The 21599-nt window shown below is 44.8% G+C and overlaps 1 protein-coding gene across 10 annotated transcripts in view; it reads left to right on the top strand.

The window, feature by feature from the left end:
* The window catches only part of FHOD3 (formin homology 2 domain containing 3), a 340976-nt gene that overhangs the window by 282523 nt on the left and 36854 nt on the right, over positions 1–21599 (top strand). For all 10 annotated transcript variants that reach the window (XM_079949216.1, XM_079949224.1, XM_079949223.1 and 7 more), the window contains 5 exons: positions 2199–3091; positions 10806–10964; positions 11871–12053; positions 13585–13704; positions 16504–16665. In XM_079949216.1, the coding sequence (XP_079805342.1) occupies positions 2199–3091; positions 10806–10964; positions 11871–12053; positions 13585–13704; positions 16504–16665 (1517 nt within the window). The remainder of the gene's footprint in view (positions 1–2198; positions 3092–10805; positions 10965–11870; positions 12054–13584; positions 13705–16503; positions 16666–21599) is intronic.

Raw genomic sequence — 21599 nt, 5'->3', positions numbered from 1 at the left:
CCCATCATGGGGATTTTTGGGGGCTTCATGAACACAAATGGGTGTTTTGAGCACAGCTGAGCTAGAAATTCTCAAGCAAGCTGTTTTAGCTGAAGATGTGTGCCTTTGAGGAAGATAAAATGTTTCGTGAAAGCTCTCCCCGAGACTTGCCTCCGCTTTTTATACTACCTGTTAGTACCTACTCATGACTTTGATAGCAGTTAGCCTGCTTCCATTGTTGCTGCTGAGAGCCATCCCCCCAATCTATTTTTACCCAGAAATTTCCAGATTGAGGGCACAAAGTGTTGCCCTTACTTTCATATAGCTTAATCTAATTGGCTGTATTGCATTGGCATCATGCAGCAAAACCTCATTGCACTGGCATCTAGTGAAATCGCATTAGCTAAAATGCATTGACCTAGAGTCTAGGACTTAGGCAAAGAGATTATAAAGGGAGTCTGCATAAAATTTGGCTTATTGTAAGTCAGGAAGCTTCCCAGAGTTTGGCCAGGCAGGCTCAGAAATTCAATAGCTCCCTTGCTGTCAAAGTTCAGAATTTCCCTGTGCTGGTAGCTCTGGAACTGTTCAGTAATACAGTGGTGTCCCGCAAGACGAACGCCTCACAAGACGGAAAACCCGCTAGACGAAAGGGTTTTCCGTTTTGGAGGCGCTTCGCAAAACGAATTTCCCTATGGGCTTGCTTCGCAAGACGAAAATGTCTTGCGAGTTCCTGCGGGTTCCCCCCCTTTTTTTCCCCTTTTCCTAAGCCGCTAAGCCGCTTATCAGCTGATCCGCTAAAAGCCGCTAAACCGCTAATAGCGCTAATCCGCTAAGCTGTCAATGGGCTTGCTTCGCAAGACGAAAAAACCGCTATACGAAGAGCCTCACGGAACGGATTAATTTCGTCTTGCGAGGCACCACTGTACAGTGTTTTTTGTTCATGTATATGAACTTATTGAAAGCCCCAAAACAGTAACTGGGCACAACAATAAAACTAAGCACACCATCTACTTGACTTGCCTTTGCCTCAATCAACAGTGCTCCTCTTTGCACCATCATACCTGTCCTCCCTAGTACTCTGGCCTGAAATTATCAATCCAGTTGAGAAAACCAGGCTTCAAATGTGCTTCCTTGCTTTTTCAATAACTTCACTAATGTCCAGAATCGTTGAGTGTAAGATACCAATCGCTTTTCAGTTATCATCCAGGTGACGATGCTTACTATGCACAGAACAGTTACCATGGCAGTATGTTTAGAACAACATGGGTGGACATGGGTAGCGCTGTGGTCTAAACCACTGAGCCTCTTGAGCTTGCCAATCAGAAGATCAGCGGTTCAAATCCCCCCAACAGGGTGAGTTCCCATTGCTCTGTCCCAGCTCCTGCCAACCTAGCAGTTTGAAAGCACGCCAGTGCAAGTAGATAAATAGGTACCGCTGTGGCGGGAAGGTAAACAGCGTTTCCGTGCGCTCTGGCTTCTGTCATGGTGTTCCGTTGCGCCAGAAGCGGTTTAGTCATGCTGACCATATAACCCAGAAAGTTTTCTGTGGACAAATGCCGGCTCCCATAGCCTGAAAGTGAGATGAGCGCCGCAACCCCATAGTTGCTTTTGACTGGACTTAACTGTCCAGGGGTTCTTTACCGTTACCTTTTACCTATGCGCAGAACAGTTACCATGGCAGTATGTTTAGAACAGCACGTTGGCCCTTAAAAACTTGGGGGGGGGGGACATCAAAAGATTCAAAGATACTGAAATTATATATGTTTTGTTTTGTTTTGTTTTGTTAATGAAAGCAAAAAAGCAATGTCAAATACATAGTTTTCTCCTTTTCGTTCCTTAACTAAGCTTTCACCTGAAAGATTTCCCAAAACCCAGATTATGTAGGACCTAGGAATATGCTGTTTTATTTCTAACTCTCCCAGACAGCCCCATTCATTCCAAGTTTCATGTTGTTGTGCATGTATTTATGAACAGGCAAGAGGGCCTTCTTGGTAGTGGTGCCCACCCTGTAGAACGCCCTCCCATCAGATGTCAAGGAAATAAACAACTGTCTTTACTTTTAAAAGACATCTGAAGGCAACCCTGTATCGGGAAAATTTTAATGCCGTCCAGAGTGGCTGGAGAAACCCAGCCAGATGGGTGGGGTATAAATAATAAAATCATTATTATTGTTATTTGAACAACCTCCTGACCCAGTTCCGTTCAATGTGTGGTTTCAGGTCCATGGTTACAGACCATTCAAGATGTTGGTGTGAATGACCAGTGCAGCAACATTCTCAATAACAAGAGGTTCATGTTGGACATGTTGTATGCCCATAACAAGAAGCCCAAGGATGAAGAAGATAAAGAGCTGGAGGAGAAGGAGGAGAAAAAGGAGATGGTGGAGGCAAGTGAAGACTCTATCACTAGCCTGGCCAGTAGGATCTCAGTTCTGAAGGCTACCAAACAGGCCAAAGATGAAAGTGTCAAAAGAATGGAGATTGGGAATTTGGACAACCAGGGCAGCGTCAAGGCCTTTGCAGAAAGATTCAACAATGGTGAACTGGCCAAGACCTCCAACTTTCCTGAGAGTGATTTTAGTGAAAAGGTCTCTGAAAAAACACCAGTGCAGCCTAAGAAGGAATCTGACTATATCTGGGACCAACTCATGGCCAATCCCAGAGAACTGAAAATCAAAGATATGGATTTTACAGATTTACGGGATGAGGATGATGTGGACATCTTGGACGTGGAAATGGGTTCTGGTGACTCCTTAGCTCCCCCTCCTCCACCCCCACCTTCCTTTTTAGGTTTGCCTCCTCCACCCCCTCCCTTGTTTTATGGGTGTCCTCCTCCACCCCCACCCTCTGGTAATTTATTGGCACCCCCATCCCTCTTCGGCATTCCTCAGGGTTTAGGATCGCCCCCTCTTCCCAGAGGTCAGCCAGCCTTTATAAAAAAGAAAAAAACAATCCGTCTATTTTGGAATGAGGTGAGGCCATTTGAGTGGCAGTGTAAGAACAACAAGCGCTGCAAAGGATTCCTGTGGTCAAAACTGGAGCCTATTAAGGTGGACACTTCCAAACTAGAGCACCTCTTCGAATCTAAATCCAAGGAGCTTCCTGTCACCAAGGTATTTCTCTTGATTTGCATTGATTTTGATCATATTTTATGTGTCTAAACCAAATCTGCCAGCTCTTCATGATAAAATAATTCCAAGAATTATTGCAAAATTTCCCAATATAGTTAAGACAGTTTTGCTTTACAGCTTGCGGACCATGTTAGCTGTTAAGAAATGCTCCAAAATAGGTTTGATTCCTTAAATGAAGTCAAATATTCTGTGCAACATCTGTACAAGTAGTCAACTGTAATTTTCTAGTTGATGTAAACTGGAAGAAAGGAAGCCTTAGTTTTCTTTACTGTTTTCTTTGTCTTTTATCATTTAAGGCAGGCATAGGCAAACTCGGCCTGCCAGATGTTTTGGGACTACAATTCCCCTCATCCCTGACCACTGGTCCTGTTAGCTAGGGATCATGGGAGTTGTAGTCCCACAACATCAGTAGGGCCTAGTTTGCCTAAGCCTGATTTAAGGCCTTTGGGCAGACACCTGAAAGGTGCTTCTGGATTTGGGCAGAGGAGAGCCTGAATCTGAATTCTAGTTTTTGAGGCCTCATTGTGCAAACAACTAATTTTAATGCATGTTATTTGAGAACTGTTGTTTATTGTTTATGCTGCGAGATGTTTGCAAATCCACCACATATTTTTACTTTGGTTTATATAAGTAGTAGAAGTAGATGGGTGGGGTATAAATAATAAAATTATTATTATTTATTAACTTCTACATAATTCTGTATAGTGTAGCAATAACTCTAGTGCAGGAAGTAAGTCAGATGTGTTGTCGTTTGTAAAACCTTCTGTGTCCATTCCCCATCTGTATATGCAGTCTATTTATATTATGGCCTGGTCCGCATGTCACATTAAACCAGGGGTGCCCAAACTTTTTTCAGAGAGGGTCAGATTTGATGAAGTGAACGTGTGTGAGGGCCGACCAGAGTTGTTGACCCTTTTTTTTTTAGGATTTTACCCCAGGAAGTAAATTGCCAGAGGGGCTGGATTAAACTGACCGGTGGGCCGGATTAGGCCCCCAAAATGGACTTTGGGCATGCCTGCATTAAATCATTGTTAAAGCAAACTATGGTTTAATGTGAACATTAAATGTGAACTGGGCCTTCCGTTGAAGCATTTCATTCCACTTGACAGATTTCCATCTGATGCGCTCCAGTCACTCATAGAACTACCTCCAGTCTTTGTCTTTCTAGACCAGTAACTGTGGATGATGGGAGTTGTAGTTCAGCAACATCCAGAGGCAGGCATGTCAGCTTTTGGGTGTTGAGGCATCTTCTTTGGCCCCCACAGTATTTGTTGGAAGAGAGCCAGGCCCCCTCAGTGTTGAGGGGGTGCAGGAGAATGAGCGTGGAGCTGAGCACAGGGCAGCTTCAGTATCTTGCTCCTCCAGAGCGCTCAGCCTCTTCCAGAAAATGCAACATCGCACACACACATGAGATATCACACATGTGATGGGCCCCCTCAAACTTGGGGGCAACTTGGAGCCTCTATCTGGAGGACCAAAGGTTCCCTGTGCCAGCTCTAGGCCTAGCGTGTTGACAACTTTTAAACATTGGAGAAGTTGTATTTTGTAGACCCTGATGTTGGGAAAGATGGAGGGCACAAGGAGAAGGGGACGACAGAGGACGAGATGGTGGGACAGTGTTCTCGAAGCTACCAGCATGGGTTTGACCAAACTGTGGGAGGCAGCGGAAGACAGGAATGCCTGGCATGCTCTGGTCCATGGGGTCACGAGGAGTCGGACACGACTAAACGACTAAACAACAACAACAACAGGCATCCCAAAACATCTTAGCGTATGGCTAAAGAGGTCTCAACTCAATATACTGAAGCCAGATCTCTTCCAGTCAATAGCTACAGAGATTATAAAGGCTTCAATGTTCATCTGCCTTGGGGACAGAGGCTGCCCTTTCCTCCTGCCCCTAAAGTTTATCTGACTGGGGAGGAAAGAATTGGTCAAACTACTGATTTTCATATCTACATCTTCTGTACTTTAGTTTCTCTATGACCATAGTAAGTGCCTTGGTTGTCCAACACTGGCTTTGATTCTGCAAGTGTGATTGGAATTTGTACAGTGGTGCCCCGCAAGACGAATGCCTCACAAGACGAAAAACCCGCTAGACGAAAGGGTTTTCCGTTTTTCGAGGCGCTTCGCAAGACGAATTTCTCTATGGGCTTGCTTCCCAAGACGAAAACGTCTTGCGAGTCTTGCGATTTTTTTCGCTTCCCCCCCCTTTTTCTAAGTCGCTAAGCCGCTAATAGCGCTAATCCGCTAAGCCGCTAATAGGGTTGCTTCGCAAGACGAAAAAACCGCAAGACGAAGAGACTCGCGGAACGGATTCTTTTCGTCTTGCGAGGCACCACTGTACTTAAATTTGATAACCGTATCAGAAAAAGCCCTGTGCTTTTGTAGCTTGTGCATAAATATATCAAATTCTGGTATTTCTTCAGTTTTAGCGCCTTGAATGTCTATGGGCCAAAATTTTAAAAGGTTTTAACTGCTTAGGTTGTCATTATCTTTGATTAAAGCATCATTCTGGATCAAGGGTGGTCATGATCCAAGCACAGGAAAGCACGATTAATTCCACTTACCTTAACGTGGGTGGGTTAAGCCCAGGCTTAACTTTACCCTGTTCATGGCACACACAAAATTTACCATTTCGTGGCAGAAAAAAATAAGCAAAGCTTGATATTGGAGCCTGACTAGATAGCGAAAGAGAATGTTGCTTTAGTTGAGATTCCTTCATTGCATAGTTGGCCCTGATGACCCTTGGAGCCCCTTCGAATTCTAGGATGCTATGAAATGCAGAGCCGGGGGGGGGGGCATGAGAAATGTTCCACATCTGACTAAAAAGAAATGTAATAGGTAATGGGATGGGAAATGTTACTAGATCCCTTTGCAATGGGGATATAAACGTCTGTCATAGTTGCTTCCTTTGGGTGAGTAGATTATAGATAAGGAGATAACATAGGTGTTATTCTTATATTCTGTATGGAGTGTGTTTAAATGCTTTCATCTGTGGCCAGTATAGTAAACTAACTGCCTAGACAGCTTAATCAGGAACTTCAACTGTATCTGATGGATCAGAATTCATTGTAAATTTGGGTTACTATAGGACATGCAGTAGTCAACCAACAGTATTGTAAGCATCACTGGTGTATCCGGGGAAATGAAACAGAACCAGTAAGCGCAGGATGATGACGACGACAACGATTATATTTATTTCTTGTACCCCACCCATCTGAATGGGCTGCCCCAGCCACTCTGGGTGGCTTCCAACAGAATAAAAAAAAAAAACATTAAAAAAGACTGGCTAGCTTTTCAGATGCCCTTTAATTCAGGGGTCAGCAACCTTTTTCAGCAGGGGGCCAGTCCACTGTCCCTCAGACCTTGTGGGGAGCCGGACTATATTTTTTGGGGGAAATGAGCGAACTCCTATGCCCCACAAATAACCTAGAGATGCATTTTCAATAAAAGCACACATTCTACTCATGTAAAAACACGCTGATTCCCAGACCGTTCGTGGGCTGGATTGAGAAGGCAACTGGGCCGGATCCGGCCCCCAGGCCTTAGGTTGCCTACCCCTGCTTTAATTGAATAACTTTTTTGAAGAAATGCCTGAAGTAATGGATATTATTGTTTGAAGTCTTGTTTATTCTGTTAAATATTCCTCCAAGAAGACCCTAATTAGAGCACAATAAGGCCAACATGTACATACAGTATATTATTTTTAATGTGATCCCTTTGAGATCACAAGAACAACTTTTGCAGGAAGCTCTTAGAAATAGGAAATAATCAATATATTTTTGTGGAATTTTTAATCTTTTTTTTTAAAAAAATAGCCTTTTAAAAAGATTAAATTATGTAACTTAACCTTAAAATGTAAACTAAGTCCATCATATGCTATATCATATTAAAACCCATGAAGTTCTGAAGAGATTGGTTTTGAAACATATCAATTCCAGGCTGAGCTTTTAAGGTTTTTGTGTAGTCCTGCAAGGCCAAAATTGTCAATTTTTTGAAATTTCAAACCCTCATAACTCAAAAACTGAATGAGATAAAAATTTAAAATTTTAGATTTAAACTTAGTTATGATCCTTTAACAAGTGTACAAAATTTTAAGAAAATTGGAAAACATGAGGTTAAAAAAAATCATCAAAAATTGGACCACTTGATATGAAATGACCCTGCCACTCATCTGACGGAGCAGCTTTCATATTCCCCCAACCTAAGGTGTGAGCACTAATTCTAAGTATTTAGGTTGTATGTGGGTGGGTGGGTGTGCGTGGATGTATGGAGAGTCTGACTGTAGATTGTGACATCCAGGTTAGTATTTGAAATTCTCCGGTAGGTTTCCTCCTTTTGAGGTGGTCCACTCCTTGCCCCACCAATAGGAATAAGTGACATGAATGACCCACTTATCCTCTCCTTGGAAGACACTTTTTTGAAGAAGCCATTTGCCATGCAGGCTCCATGAAGACCATAGAGGAATTACCATATTTTTCCGTGTATAAGACAAGCTTTTTTGACCCAAAAATGAGGTTCAAAATTGAGGCTCATCTTATACACGGGTAACGGGACGCAGGTGGCGCTGTGGGTTAAAGCCTCAGCGCCTAGGACTTGCCGATCGAAAGGTCGGCGGTTCGAATCCCTGCGGCGGGGTGCGCTCCCGTCGTTCGGTCCCAGCGCCTGCCAACCTAGCAGTTCGAAAGCACCTCCGGGTGCAAGTAGATAAATAGGGACCGCTTACCAGCGGGAAGGTAAACGGCGTTTCCGTGTGCGGCTCTGGCTCTGGCTCTGGCCAGAGCAGCGATGTCACGCTGGCCACGTGACCCGGAAGTGTCTCCGGACAGCGCTGGCCCCTGGCCTCTTAAGTGAGATGGGCACACAACCCCAGAGTCTGTCAAGACTGGCCCGTACGGGCAGGGGTACCTTTACCTTTTTATACACGGGTAGTGCTGAGGGGGGACGTGCAAATGGTTTTTTTGGCGTGAGCCCGAGATTGTAAGTGGTGATTGGCCGATTGATTGTTGGGGGGGGGGGGATGCCGAAAATCGCTCAGCCACCAGAACACAGCACACAACTGCTCACATTGCAGCTGCCTGATCGCCGCCATTAGCCCTCTTGCTTGCTGCTGCGGCAGCCAATAGACGCATTCTGTTTGAGAACCAAGGTACGACTGTGCTACCACAAGGGCTCCTGTTTAGGCATTTAGTTATGCAATGTTGAATGTTATCTGTTAACTCTGTTTTATCCTGTTTCCCCTTTGTTTTTGTCTAAACCAATTCATGAACCAAGAACACTGACCACTAATAATAGATCAAATGTTGCAGATATTACAGCAGTCTTAATTGTGCTGTTTTTGTGATACGCAAATGACGTGATAAAGCTTGGTCTATTTATTTGTATCGTTTATTACGATCCTTGTTTATAAAACCCAATAAAAAGTGACTCTAATAATAGTAATAACTGTAATGGCAAAGTTTTCCGCACACAGTGGCAAAGGCTGCGAGCTGTTCTGAGCACTCTTCTGAAAATGCAGAGAGCCCAGCTATGTGTCTGCGCTGATGAGACACTGCCATCTAAGTGGCCTGTATTTCTTGGTTCAGTAAATCTGAGCAGGTGCTTGACAGAGGCATGCACGGAAATTGGGATGGAGAACTTAGACTCCAGTTAAGATCAGAAGAGGGAAACAGAGGTTTGCTCTTATCTCGCAGCGCATGTTCTGAAATACAGCTGCAACAAATCTTATTTCTGTTTCTGAGTCTTAATTTGTGGTTGCGTGTTCAGACCTTGAAACCTCCCCCTTAAATAAATTCAGACAATACTCAAATTTTGGTTTGGTTTTTGGCAGAATTTAGGCCACAACTTTATTGATTACAGAAAATGATTGGTTGCATAGGCTCTGGTTCGACTAGCTCCCTGCACCCTTGCAGGTAGCGCTGACCCAGGGCACCAGCATAGGTCAGCCTAGGGTGAATACCCGGATAGGCAGAAAGCCGGGAACAGGCTATGTCCACCACCCAGATGTCCCCCTGGACTCAGGCATGGGCACAACCCCCTCACAGGGTTGACCAAACCATTGAGTCCCTGGATTCCTTTAACGGAATGCCCTTCACATAGGGATGGCGAGAGCGTTCCCCCATCCCTATCACCTGAATCAGAGCATATCCACAACCTTACAAGTTGTGATGATTTGCTATGCAGCAGGAGAAACCCAAATGGCACCAGCCAATCAGCCAAGTGGGGAAAATTCCTGCCGTGCCCCTGTCCCAATGACAGACAACACATGGCGGCATAGCAAGGTCAAGCGCACAGCCCTAAAAATAGGGAGAGGTGGGTGGGTGTTCCGAATGCACGCTCCGAAAGAGGAAGCTCTGGGTCACATGCATGGGCATAAATAGGTCCCTCAAACCATCTGGACTGCATCCCATTGGGCTGATTGAACTCAGCATCAAGGGACCTACCAATTGTGTGTTGTGCCTATTCAATAAAACCCACCCACAACACAGGGTTTGGTTGCCAGATCTCACCACAACATGTGCCCCCTTTAAGGGAGGATCCAATTTTCCACAACGTTTGACTCTAATGGTTACTCCCCCCATGCTGGCTTTCAATACATTTCTCATTAGCATTGCAACGAAGTCAAGCAAAGGTTGCTTCTGAAGGGAACTTGCAGCAGAAGTGATACTTTTGAAGGTTTGGAAACCAGTAATGGCAGAGTCCATGTTTACCATGATTACTGTGCTGGCAGGGGCTGATGGGAGTTGGCCAGAAATTGTGGCGGGTAGCAGATTGGAGGAGGCTAGCCTACAGCCTGACACAACAATTCACATTTCACCTATCGAATTTCATCTATTGCTGGGCATCAAAAGAGAAAATCAGAGATGTCTGACATTGGGCAGCAGCAGCAGCTAGCGGTTTTTCAGCATGACACATTCTGAGCAAGCCCAACCTGGGTACTGAGAATCAAGAACTTCTATAGCAGTGCTCTTAAGCGTCCACAACCATTAACTCACTCAAGTTCCTTTTTTGAGGAGAGAAATGGGACTATGGCCAAGTATAAAAATAACTAGTTAGATAGCAAGATTCCTCTCCCTTCACTATAAGGTAAAAGGTAAAGGGACCCCTGACCATTAGGTCCAGTCGTGACCAACTCTGGGGTTGCGGCGCTCATCTTGTTTTATTGGGCGAGGGAGCCGGCGTACAGCTTCCGGGTCATGTGGCCAGCATGACTAAGCCGCTTCTGGCGAACCAGAGCAGCACACGGAAATGCTGTTTACCTTCCCATGGGAGCGGTACTTATTTATCTACTTGCATTTCGACGTGCTTTTGAACTGCTTGGTTGGTAGAAGCAGGGACCGAGCAACGGGAGCTCACCCCGTCACGGGGATTCGAACCGCCAACCTTCTGATCGGCAAGTCCTAGGTTCTCTGGTTTAACCCACAGCACCACTCGCGTCCCTTCCCTTCACTATAGCTGCTCCTAATACCTAGTGCTGCCAGTATGGACATATGCCATAGTCTTTTGAAGCATCGACAGCCCTGGAGATAAGCTCTATCTATAGAGTGCATTTCAGGGGTGACTGTAGATTGATGTCCGTGCTGATAATGCAGTATAAAGTCATGCTGATGCATGCCCTTAAAGTGTTGCCTGCCGAGTGTATAAGCTTTGTTAAACAAATAAATAAAATAGCTCCCTCCCCATTTTCCTCCCTCAGAAAACTGCTGCAGATGGCAAGAGGCAGGAAATCATTGTGTTGGATTCGAAGAGGAGCAACGCTATTAATATTGGCCTGACGGTACTGCCCCCTCCAAGGACGATCAAGACTGCAATTTTGAACTTTGATGAATATGCCTTAAACAAGGAAGGAATAGAGGTATTGAACGGGGAGGGAACCAATGAGCAGGGGTGGCCCAAGACATTTTGGCACCTGAGGCAAACCATAAGATGGCACAGGCTCCCCTGGCCAGGGAAGAAGGGGCGAGTTGTTAACTTTGGGAACATGGGTGGAATAAAGATCTACACTGGGAACAAGGGTGAGAAGAAACCAGCAGCACCTCCTATTCGCCAAGATGCCACTGGAGAGGCTGCCAGCCTGGGAAGGCTGTCAGAAAGGAGGCATGTTTGGCCTCCAAGGAGCACGCTTTACCTGTTGTTGCTGCCACCATGGCAGCAGGAGATGCATTCATTGGAGGCCAGATCTGCTGCCTCTGTGGATCCTGCCACCTGAGGTGATTGCCTCACCTTGCCTCACAGGTGGCCCTGAGGTTTGAGCTAAGAGCTTATCATTATTTATAGGTGTTTGGGGTTGGACATATATCCACATTCTGTAGCAGTGCCAATCATATGTTTGGAACAGGCAGGGAAGAGGACCTGTGTTGTCTTCATTCCTCCTTGTTTCCTGACCTCCTGAACACATGGTTGTGATCTTTGCTAGCCCAACGACCGGGCTTCTACAGGTGTCGTCCCTCATGCTGCCCCAGGGCCTGCACACAGAGCACCTGTTCGTGCAGATGGATCCATAGTCAACAATGGACATGCAGGCACAAACCCCCTTCCTCCAGATTGTGTCAGCTGCTTTTGTCAGCTGCTTTGAAAAGCATAGGCGGAAAATTATGATGATGGTAATGTGATGCTTAATGTTTCTCAACACTTGGGTCTTTGTGTCTTCAGAATGTATTAAAAAAGTATTTCAACTGTAGTGAGCACAGATTAGATTGGATTAGCTGCCTCTGATTTTTAGCCATGTGTATGTAGTTTGTCATTTTTCTTGTCTTTCTAGAAAATCCTCACAATGATTCCCACAGAAGAGGAGAAGCAGAAAATTCAGGAGGCTCAGCTAGCCAACCCTGATATTCCTCTGGGCAGCGCTGAGCAGTTCCTTCTGACTCTTTCTTCCATCACTGAACTTTCTCCTAGACTTCAGCTCTGGGCATTCAAAATGGATTATGAGCTTGTGGAAAAGGTAATTCCTAGTTATCAGAAGCAGGCTGGTTATATGAAAGTTACTACAAATTTGCTTCTGAGACAGTAATCACTCAGAAAGGTCTATTGACATAGAGTAAAACTCAAGCTACACCTAAGGAGATCTGTGATTTTTTCCTCTCCCTTTTGAAGCCTGAGCAGGTTGGGAGTTGGAAGTGGAGAAAGGGGTTTGCAGAGACTTGGTTCCTGCAGTTTCCCTATATTTTCCCCTCCAGGTGTGAAAATGTAGTTTAGTGAGGGAAGGGTTAATCTGAGAAAGAACAGAAGAGGAAAAGGTAAGCACACATTCTCCACTGCAAGTCACAACTTACCCAATTTGATTCCACCCACCCTTTGGGAACACTCCAAAGAAAGAATAATAACATTGTTTATACAGTGGTACCTCCACTGAACAGGATCTGTTCCGGAGGCCTGGCTGTATCCTGAAAACTTCATAACCGGAGGCGCCCTTCTGTGCGTGCACGTGGTGCGACTGAGTGCTTCTGCGCATGCGCGTGCGGTGAAACCCGGAAGTTGGGTTTGCCGCGACCGTAACCCAAAGATTCTGTAACCTGGAGGTTACACAACACAAGATACCACTGTAACTGGAGCCTAAATGTGTACACTTGGCTTCTGTGACTTGAGTCTCCCACTGAGATCCAGCAAATGAGTGTTGTCTTCTGGAAAACCAGTTTCTAGAACCACAGCTGCTTGCAGAAGGAGCAGGTCTTTGTTGGTGGGAGAGGCATCCCCATATCTCTGGCCCTGACACGGAGATTTGTATGTGTGGCGCCAAGCCTATCCTAAGCCTGCTTCTGCTTCTCTTCTTTATGGTTGTGGCTGAACTCAGTACAGATTTCCCCTTTTTTCCTTCACACTGATATCTAGCTAATGGTATGAAGTGTGTTGATAATGTAGCCCTCATGCTTTTCATGTGGGGGGCAGGGGGGGCAACAGCATTGTCCAGTAAATTCAGTTAATGCTTGATGAATCGAAAGCAACCATTATTATAATTCATTGCTGGAGGTCTTTATTCTTCTTTCTCAAATGCCAAGAAGGAAAAAAATAAATAAAAGAAGAATCATTCTCATGAGGCCGAGTTAAGAATTTGATGTGCCTGATTTCAGCTGGGATAAATTTGTGGAAGTCTAGTAAATCGAGAGTGAAGATCAGCGCTGCACTGTTTGAAAATTCCAAATTCTTACGAAGTGTGGAACAAAAGGGGAAATGGGGCCTTAGGCTAACTAAACAATTCAGGGGTACATCCTATAGCAGCCTTCATGTTTCTCAGAATCGTGCATCTTGCTCAAATTAAAAAGCAATTTAACAGGCATGTCCGAGTTTAAATGACTCCAGTTTACTGTTAGGGTTGAAAGTGGCACCAACTTTGGGAACATTCAGTAGCTGAGGAGGGAGAGACAGCCTTGCAATTTTACATTCTATGGAGCACAGCTTGGGAATTTTTGTAATAATTAAAAACACTGAATTGATACACGATATGTTGCATTTTCTTTATTTCCTGTTAATGTCAGGAGGTTGCAGAACCACTTTTGGATTTGAAGGAAGGAATGGACCAGCTTGAAAACAACAAAACTTTGGGATTTATCCTTTCTACTCTACTAGCCATTGGAAATTTTCTCAATGGAACCAATGTAAGCTTTCCTTTCACTATTGCCTAATTGTTATTGCAGCGGATCTGACTGGATAGATGAGGACATAGGAGGAAATCACAGGGAGGGAGAACTCTGAGAAGGAGGCAGCCTTCAGTTTGCCGTCTTTCTCCCTGCCTTGCATAGAGCTGTTCTGAAGAGAAAAGAGAAAAGAAAAACATGGGTTGAGAGCATCTGCATTGGAACTGTGGTGCCACTGGAGGTGGCAGAAACACTGGCCGTAGTAGCACCACCACTGGTCAGACTCCTCCTGTCTCTTTGCCTAAACTGGCTTTGCTTTTTAGTCACATGGAAATATGCTGTAACCTTGAAAAATACGTATACGGGTGTAGAGAAGTGAGGCCCTGCAACAGAAAACAATAGTCAGGTGTTTATCACAGTCAACCCATCAGTTTGTTTATTTATTATTAATTATTACATTTGTGAGCTGCTTTATCATGCCAAAGCGACCTAAGGTAAAGGTAAAGGGACCCCTGACCGTTAGGTCCAGTTGTGGCCAACTCTGGGGTTGCGGCGCTCATCTTGCTTTATTGGCCGAGGTAGCCGGCATACAGCTTCCAGGTCATGTGGCCAGCATGACTAAGCCACTTCTGGCAAACCAGAGCAGCACACGGAAACGCCGTTTGCCTTCCCGCCAGAGCGGTACCTATTTATCTACTTGCACTTTGACGTGCTTTCGAACTGCTAGGTTGGCAGGAGCAGGGACCGAGCAATGGGAGCTCACCCCGTCGCGGGGATTCGAACCGCCGGCCTTCTGAGTTCTAGGCTCTGTGGTTTAAACCCACAGTGCCACCCACGTCCCCAAAGCAACCTACAGCCATACAAAAGACAATAAACCTCATATAGATTAAAACCAAGAGGAAAGAGAAATACATTAAAAACATCCCACCCACTTCTAAAATTGTCCACAGATAGTTAAAGGCCACGGGTGGCGCTGTGGGTTAAACCACAGAGCCTAGGACTTGCCGATCAGAAGGTTGCCGGTTCGAATCCCCACGACAGGGTGAGCTCCCGTTGCTCGGTCGAGACGAGCGCCGCAACCCCAGAGTCGGCCACGACTGCACCTAATGGTCAGGGGTCCCTTTACCTTTACCTAGTTAAAGGCCAAAGGCCTGGTTATACTGAAATGGTTTTTGCATGGCGCCTAAAGATACAGTGGTGCCTCGCAAGACGAAAAGAATGCGTTCCGCGAGTCTCTTTGTCTTGCGGTTTTTTCGTCTTGCGAAGCAAGCCCATTAGCGGCTTAGCGGATTAGCGCTATTAGCGGCTTAGTGGATCAGCTGATAAGCGGCTTAGCGGATCAGCTGATAAGCGGCTTAGCGGATCAGCTGATAAGCGGCTTAGCGGATCAGCTGTTTAGCAGCTTAGCGGATCAGCTGATAAGCGGCTTAGCGGATCAGCTGATAAGCGGCTTAGCGGCTTAGAAAAGGGGGGGGGGAACCCACAGGAACTCGCAAGACATTTTCGTCTTGCGAAGCAAGCCCATAGGAAATTCGTTTTGCGAAGCACCTCCAAAACGGAAAACCCTTTCGTCTAGCGGGTTTTCCGTCTTGCGAGGCATTCGTCTTGCGGGGCACCACTGTATGTAACAAAGGCCTTTCAGGCGAGCCTCCCTGGGGAGAGCATTCTACCTCAGAAAAGGCCCCTTCTTGTGTTGCCACCCTCTTGTGGAGGACAAACCCTCCAGCATTTCTCTGATGATAATAATAACAACTACTACTACTACTTTACTATTTAGACCCCGCCCATCTGACTGGGTTGCCCCAGTCACTCTGGGTGGCTTCCAACATATATAAAAACATAATAAAACACTGAACATTAAAAAAACTTCAGATGGCTCAGGGGTTGGATAACTCCATACCCTCACAACATTTCTCCAAAAATAGGGATGTCCTAAGGACAAGTAAAATTAGAATCAAATTAGAAACCGGAATGGCTTCTGTAAATCCAGGACTGTTCTTGGAAAATAGGGACACTTGGAGGTCTGGGAGGAGGCACACAGAAGGGACTCAGATGATGATCGCAGGGTCCAGGTCAGTTCATATGGGAAGAGGTGGTCCTTGAGGTATTGTGTTCCTGGGTCATTTAAGTCTTTGACAAAATACAAAGCATAAAACATAAAATCACAATCACAATAGAACCTATTATTATTTTTTACTCTTCTTCTTCTCAAACGGTGTTAGAAACTGCAGCAAAATAACACAAAGGTTTTCCCTCTGCATGGCTGCATGGACGGCATCTATCTTTTAAGGGAACCATAGCAAATTTGCCATCTAAACTATTTGGAGGGGAAACAGTAAAATGGGACATTAAAATGCAACACAGTTAGAAAGGAGTCTTTCTGTTTGGGTTCTCTAGCTATTCCTTTGTATTCCCAAACCCATCTGGGTTTTGTTTTTGTTTTGTTTTTTTGTCTCCCAGCCCCTGCAATACTCAGTCAGAGTGTACTCAGTCCTCAGTGGTCTGTTTGGGCTATTTTAGGGTGAGTGCAGCATTTTGTGACTACTGAAGTCATCACTGGGTTTGTTGTTTTTTGAAAAAAGAATTAGCTCCATTAACATTGATGCTTTCAGATGAATGCTAACATGTAAACTATGTATAAATCTGATTTTGCAGCTGTTTAGTAACATGTTCCATTTTAACCAAGGGTCTCCTGAGATCATCATCTGAGTCTCTTTCCCCTCAGACATGGTATATTAAAAAAAATAAAAAATAAAGGAGATTGGCATGTAGAAGTGAATGCAACATGTTGTTTTTATTTCTTTTCTTTCCTTCACATAGGCCAAAGCCTTTGAACTGAGCTACCTCGAGAAAGTTCCAGAAGTCAAGGACACAGTGCATAAGCAGTCTCTCCTTCATCACGTCTGTACGATAGTGGTGGAAAAATTCCCAGACAGCACGGACCTTTATTCTGAGATTGGGGCCATCACGAGGTCAGCCAAGGTACATTTTTGTGTGCAAGGAAATCTCCTTTTTCTATGACAGAAGGGATCTTTATCAGTTTCTGTAAGGAACAAAAAATGGTTTAAGTGTAATATCCAAGTTTTGCTTTCATGCTGCATTTCTCCATTCTTCCTTATAAACCGTGAGCTTAGAAATATGACTTTGTTTTATGTCATCCACTTGGAATGTTTAGGATATAGGAACTTTCTCTGGCATTTTTCCTCATTTTTCTGTCAAATGGTTTTCTCATCAAGGGGTGGTTTTTTTGTGTGTGTTTTTAACAAGCAGTCTATTCCGAAGTGAATGCATTGCTTTTAAGCTATAAAGCAATTAATAGAATTGATATCTGTCAGAACTATGTACAGATAGGTAGCCGTGTTGGTCTGCCATAGTCAAAACAAAAAAAATTCCTTCCAGTAGCACCTTAAAGACCAACTAAGTTAGTTCTTGGTATGAGCTTTCGTGTGCATGCACACTTCTTCAGATACACAGATACACAGTGTATCTGAAGAAGTGTGCATGCACACGAAAGCTCATACCAAGAACTAACTTAGTTGGTCTTTAAGGTGCTACTGGAAGGAATTTTTTTTGTTTTGTCAGAACTATGCCACCCCAGCAAGCAGTTGAGATAATCTTTTAAGTTTTGGCTTCTCTTTTGTGTACAGAAAGCAAAGTGTGATGCCTTCTCAGTTCACAGGGAAACAAGACAGGTTCTTGGAAACGGTGCAATGCTTTTGCATGACACCCCCAAACTGTGAAATAAGCAGTTTAACAAAATCTGCCCTCCTGCATCAGCTGCTCAGCAATATTACAACACTGTATATTACTACACTACACTCGATCTTAGCCAAAAGGCCGAGAAGCGATAGATTCTTTTAGAAGAGAAGAGGGGAAGTTAGGCATTGAGATAGTACAAGCATCTATCAGTCACTAGCAGTATATAATGAAGAGCTGGGTCTCTATAGATGAGAAACGAGTAGAAGGGAGACTATATAACCCTATAAATGTACAATAGATTTTGAAAGAAGCAATACTCACAAATAAGCCTTTCACAGGGATGGTTCTTCAAGATTCACAACTGCGGACCTTTTAAAATGTCTGCATATTGTCACAAACCTATCAAACCATTGGCAGGCAGACATTCAGTAGGTGGTGAATCATTATCTTGTTCCAGTTCCTTTTCGGATGTTTCTACATCAACCATCTCTGATCTTGTCTGTATTGCCAGAGAGGAGAGGAATTCCAAGACGGGTGTGTTCCTACGAACCTCTGTGGTCTGGAATACCCTGCAAATATCATTCAGCTTCTCAAGAGGTCCCACACCTTCTTGAATTGTGTCACTTTGTCACAAGCGATTCTATTACACCTGCGTTTTGTTTTCCACAGACTTCCGGTTGCCTTCACCCATGGAACCTCTATATATGATTTCCTCTATTATTATTATTATTATTATTATTATTATTATTATTTACGATACAATATCTTTATTGTTATTGTCCCATACAGAACAATGAAATAGAAAAATCTACATAAGGCATTCAAAAACCCCTAAAAACTCTGAAACCCAATTTTAAAATACAATAGACTCCTATAGAGACTCCTTATACTGTGTTTAAAACCAGAATTGCATTTGGGTAGAAACTGTTCCTCAGGCAGCTAGTCTTAGTCTTTATAACCCTGTACCTTCTTCCGGAAGACAGAAGCTGAAAGAGATCATTTCCGGGGTGCGTACAATCCTGCGCTATCTCTGCAGCTTTCTTGTGACACCTGGCAGCCTAGATGTGATCCAAGGTGGGAAGAGTGCACCCAATTATTCTCTCCGCAGTCTTTACAACCCTGGACAGCATTGTTTTTTCCCCGGCCGTACAGCTCCCAAACCACACACACAGACCATAAGTTAATACACTCTCCACAGTACAATGGTAAAATACCATCAACAGGTCCTTTGAGAGATTGTTTTTCCAGAGGATTCTCAGAAAATATAACCTCTTCTGTGCTCTGTTCATCAAGTCTTTGCTGTTATCTCCCCAGGTTAGGTCATCTCTCAACTCCATTCCCATTTTATTATTTATTGAATTTCTATGCAGGCCCTATACACTGAGGTCTCAGGGCGGTATACAAATTTTGAGCATTTACCTGAGCTGGTGTTAAGAGAGAAATGATCCACCCCACCCACCTGTTGGGGGGGTGCGTTTCAAGCCATTTGTGAGATAATGGCCTCCTGGTTGTGTAGCAACAGTTAGCATATCTTGCCATTGTTGTGACTGTGTCACAATGCCATGCGACGTTGCTAAGCAGCATGCTCAGTCTCAATCAGAGGGAAGGAGCCTGCCTGCTTTTCCCTGCCCTTCAACAGGAGAGTTTTGGCAGCAGCCTTTATCAGCTACGGACACTGCGGTTAAGCACTCAGTTATCCAGATGTCAAGGTGGGATGAAGGAGAAAATATAGATGTGGCATGTTCTCAGGTGATTTAGTTGTATGGGCAAACTAGAATGTGAAGCAGGCTGTGGCTCCACAGCACTGGTTAAGGGCAGACCATGGCTATTCTAGCCATCCCTTTTGGATGGTTGTGCAGGGAGTGAGGAGGCAAAACTGGTGCTGTGTTAAAAAGTGAGGTATTATTTACTTACTTACTATACCCTGCCCATCTGGGCAGCTCCCAGCCGAATATTAAAAACACAATACAGTGGTACCTTTGTTTACAACCATAATCCATTCCGGAGGTCCATTTGTAAACCAAAACAGGTGGTAACCCAAGGTGTGCTTTCGCCAATGGGGTGTTCCAAAAAAAAAAAACTGTTCATAATTGTCAGGGGTTCAGGAGCAGAGGCACAGGGAAGAGAGGAGATGGAGAGCGAAGGGGAAGAATCCGAGGGGAGCGTAGGAGAAGAGGACAGTGGACCGAGGGATTCCATGAGCCTCTCCAGCGAATCGGAAGACTCACAGAAGGGGGCGCCAGTGGCCAGGGGTAGGGGGTTCCCAAGGGGAACGCCCCAGGAGCAAGGGGGCAGCGGGGACTCCCAGAGCAGTAGTTGGAAATCAGGACCAGCTTCCCCACCAGAGCAGAGTGGGGGGGAAGAGTCCCAAGGATCGGGGCCAGTGCATTCCCCACCAGGAAGAGAAGATAAGGCAGGGCTGACCACACCTCCATCGGAGAGTCAGACAACGGAGGGGAGGTCAGATCCGGCCAGTATCCCGGAAGAGGGAAGCAGTGACAGAAGTAGTGTAACGGTCAGGAGGAAGGTCACTGGGTTGGCGCGAGAGGCAAGTTCAAATGTACAGGAGCGCGGGACAGCAGAGAGTGAGGATTGGGAACCGGGTCCTAAAGCCCGCCGGAGGGAAGGGGAGGAGCTAAGCGACTCAGCGTCGGAAGAGTCCAGAAAGGGCAATGCCCCAGCGGGCAGGAGGACCCAGAAGAGGAGAGAGCAGCGTAAAAGGTGGAGCAGGGCTAGGATCTTAAACTGGTGTCATAGGGGAGGAGACTCAGACGGGACTTCGCCGGTCTAGGCTTTAAGACGTAGAGCTGCGCGCTGCGGCTTTGAAATGGAAACTAATCCTCAATAAAGACTTTTGTACATAACGACAGCCTAGCGTTGGTCCTCTGTGAGCTGGGACCTAGAGGCAGCTCTGACAATAATAATAAAAAATGGGTTGTAATCCAAAAAAAAAGGTTGCAAACCAGGACACGCACTTCTGGGTTTGACGTGTTTGTAATTCCAAAACGTATGCAAACCAAGGTACCACTGTATAGCATTAAACATTAAAAACTTCCCTAAACAGGTCTGCCTTCAGATGTCTTTTAAAAGTAAGATTGTTGCTTATTGCCTTGACATCTGGTGAGAGGATGTTCCACAGGGCAGGCGCCACTACCGAGAAGGCCCTCTGCCTGGTTTGGATGCCTGAGTTTGGGTCCTATAAACTTTAGAATTCGAGTTCCTCTCAGAAACATTTTGTCTTACAGTTCTTTCCAAGTCTTTCCAGTTGTTTTCTTCCATGCTATCCAACCTTATTTCGTGTAGCTTTGTTCATTCCTATGATGCCTGAGGTCTCTTTCTTTGGAACTTTTCTGGACATTGAGAAACAGAAGAAGCTTACTGTAGCAAGCCCCATTCCCACTTCTTATAGCTGCCACAAATCAGTGATCCTGAAGCTGGAAGCCATCCAGGCTGCTAAATGGCACAGACTCCCAAAATAGGAGAAATCGTATTTAAGAAAAATTGGCATAAATAAGCTTTGGGCATTTTCACTGAGGGTTACGTTACAGTGACCCGCACAACTCTGAAGAAGTTAAACAACAGAGACTTAGATATTTCACCTGCATACCTTTTCCTATGTGAACTTCGGTGAGAATAAAAATTAATTATATCCAGGCAGCGAGGGAATTCCCAAGCCACAAAAGTGGTACATAAGCAGAACATTCAGAAACAAAATTATGACTCAAGTCACAGAAATGTTGCAGGCCCAAATGCGGACAGTTCCAACGAGAAATAAAGGTGGGAGACACCCATGGTAATTGGTATGGCTGCATAAGGAGCTTACAGATGAGCCAAGTGTTAAGAACGGCAAGTATAAGAAAGGGGAGATCAAAAAGGAGGAGTATATATGAGTTGCAGGCAGACTAAAGCTCAGAAAGAGCTCAGGCTTGCAAGAGAGGTTAAAAATAATAACAAAAGGTTTCATTGGCTGTGTTTGAAGCAAGAGGAGGAACAAGCTCATGGTAGGTTATCCGTGTGGAGAAGACAGAGAAAGGCTATAGGGTGTCATAGAAAAGGCAGAACTGCTCAACGCCTACTTTGCCCAAAGTGGAAAGGAAAGTGATGCCCAACCAGGTGATAACAGAGTAAATGATAATAAATAAATGGGAGCTGTAGCCCCAAATAGGAAAAGAGATGGCAAGAGAACATCTAAAGGTAAAGGACCCCTGACAGTTAAG

Source organism: Podarcis cretensis (genome assembly GCF_951804945.1).
Source record: "Podarcis cretensis genome assembly, chromosome: 13".
Taxonomy (NCBI): domain Eukaryota; kingdom Metazoa; phylum Chordata; class Lepidosauria; order Squamata; family Lacertidae; genus Podarcis; species Podarcis cretensis.
This window is presented reverse-complemented; position numbering and strand designations above follow the sequence as displayed.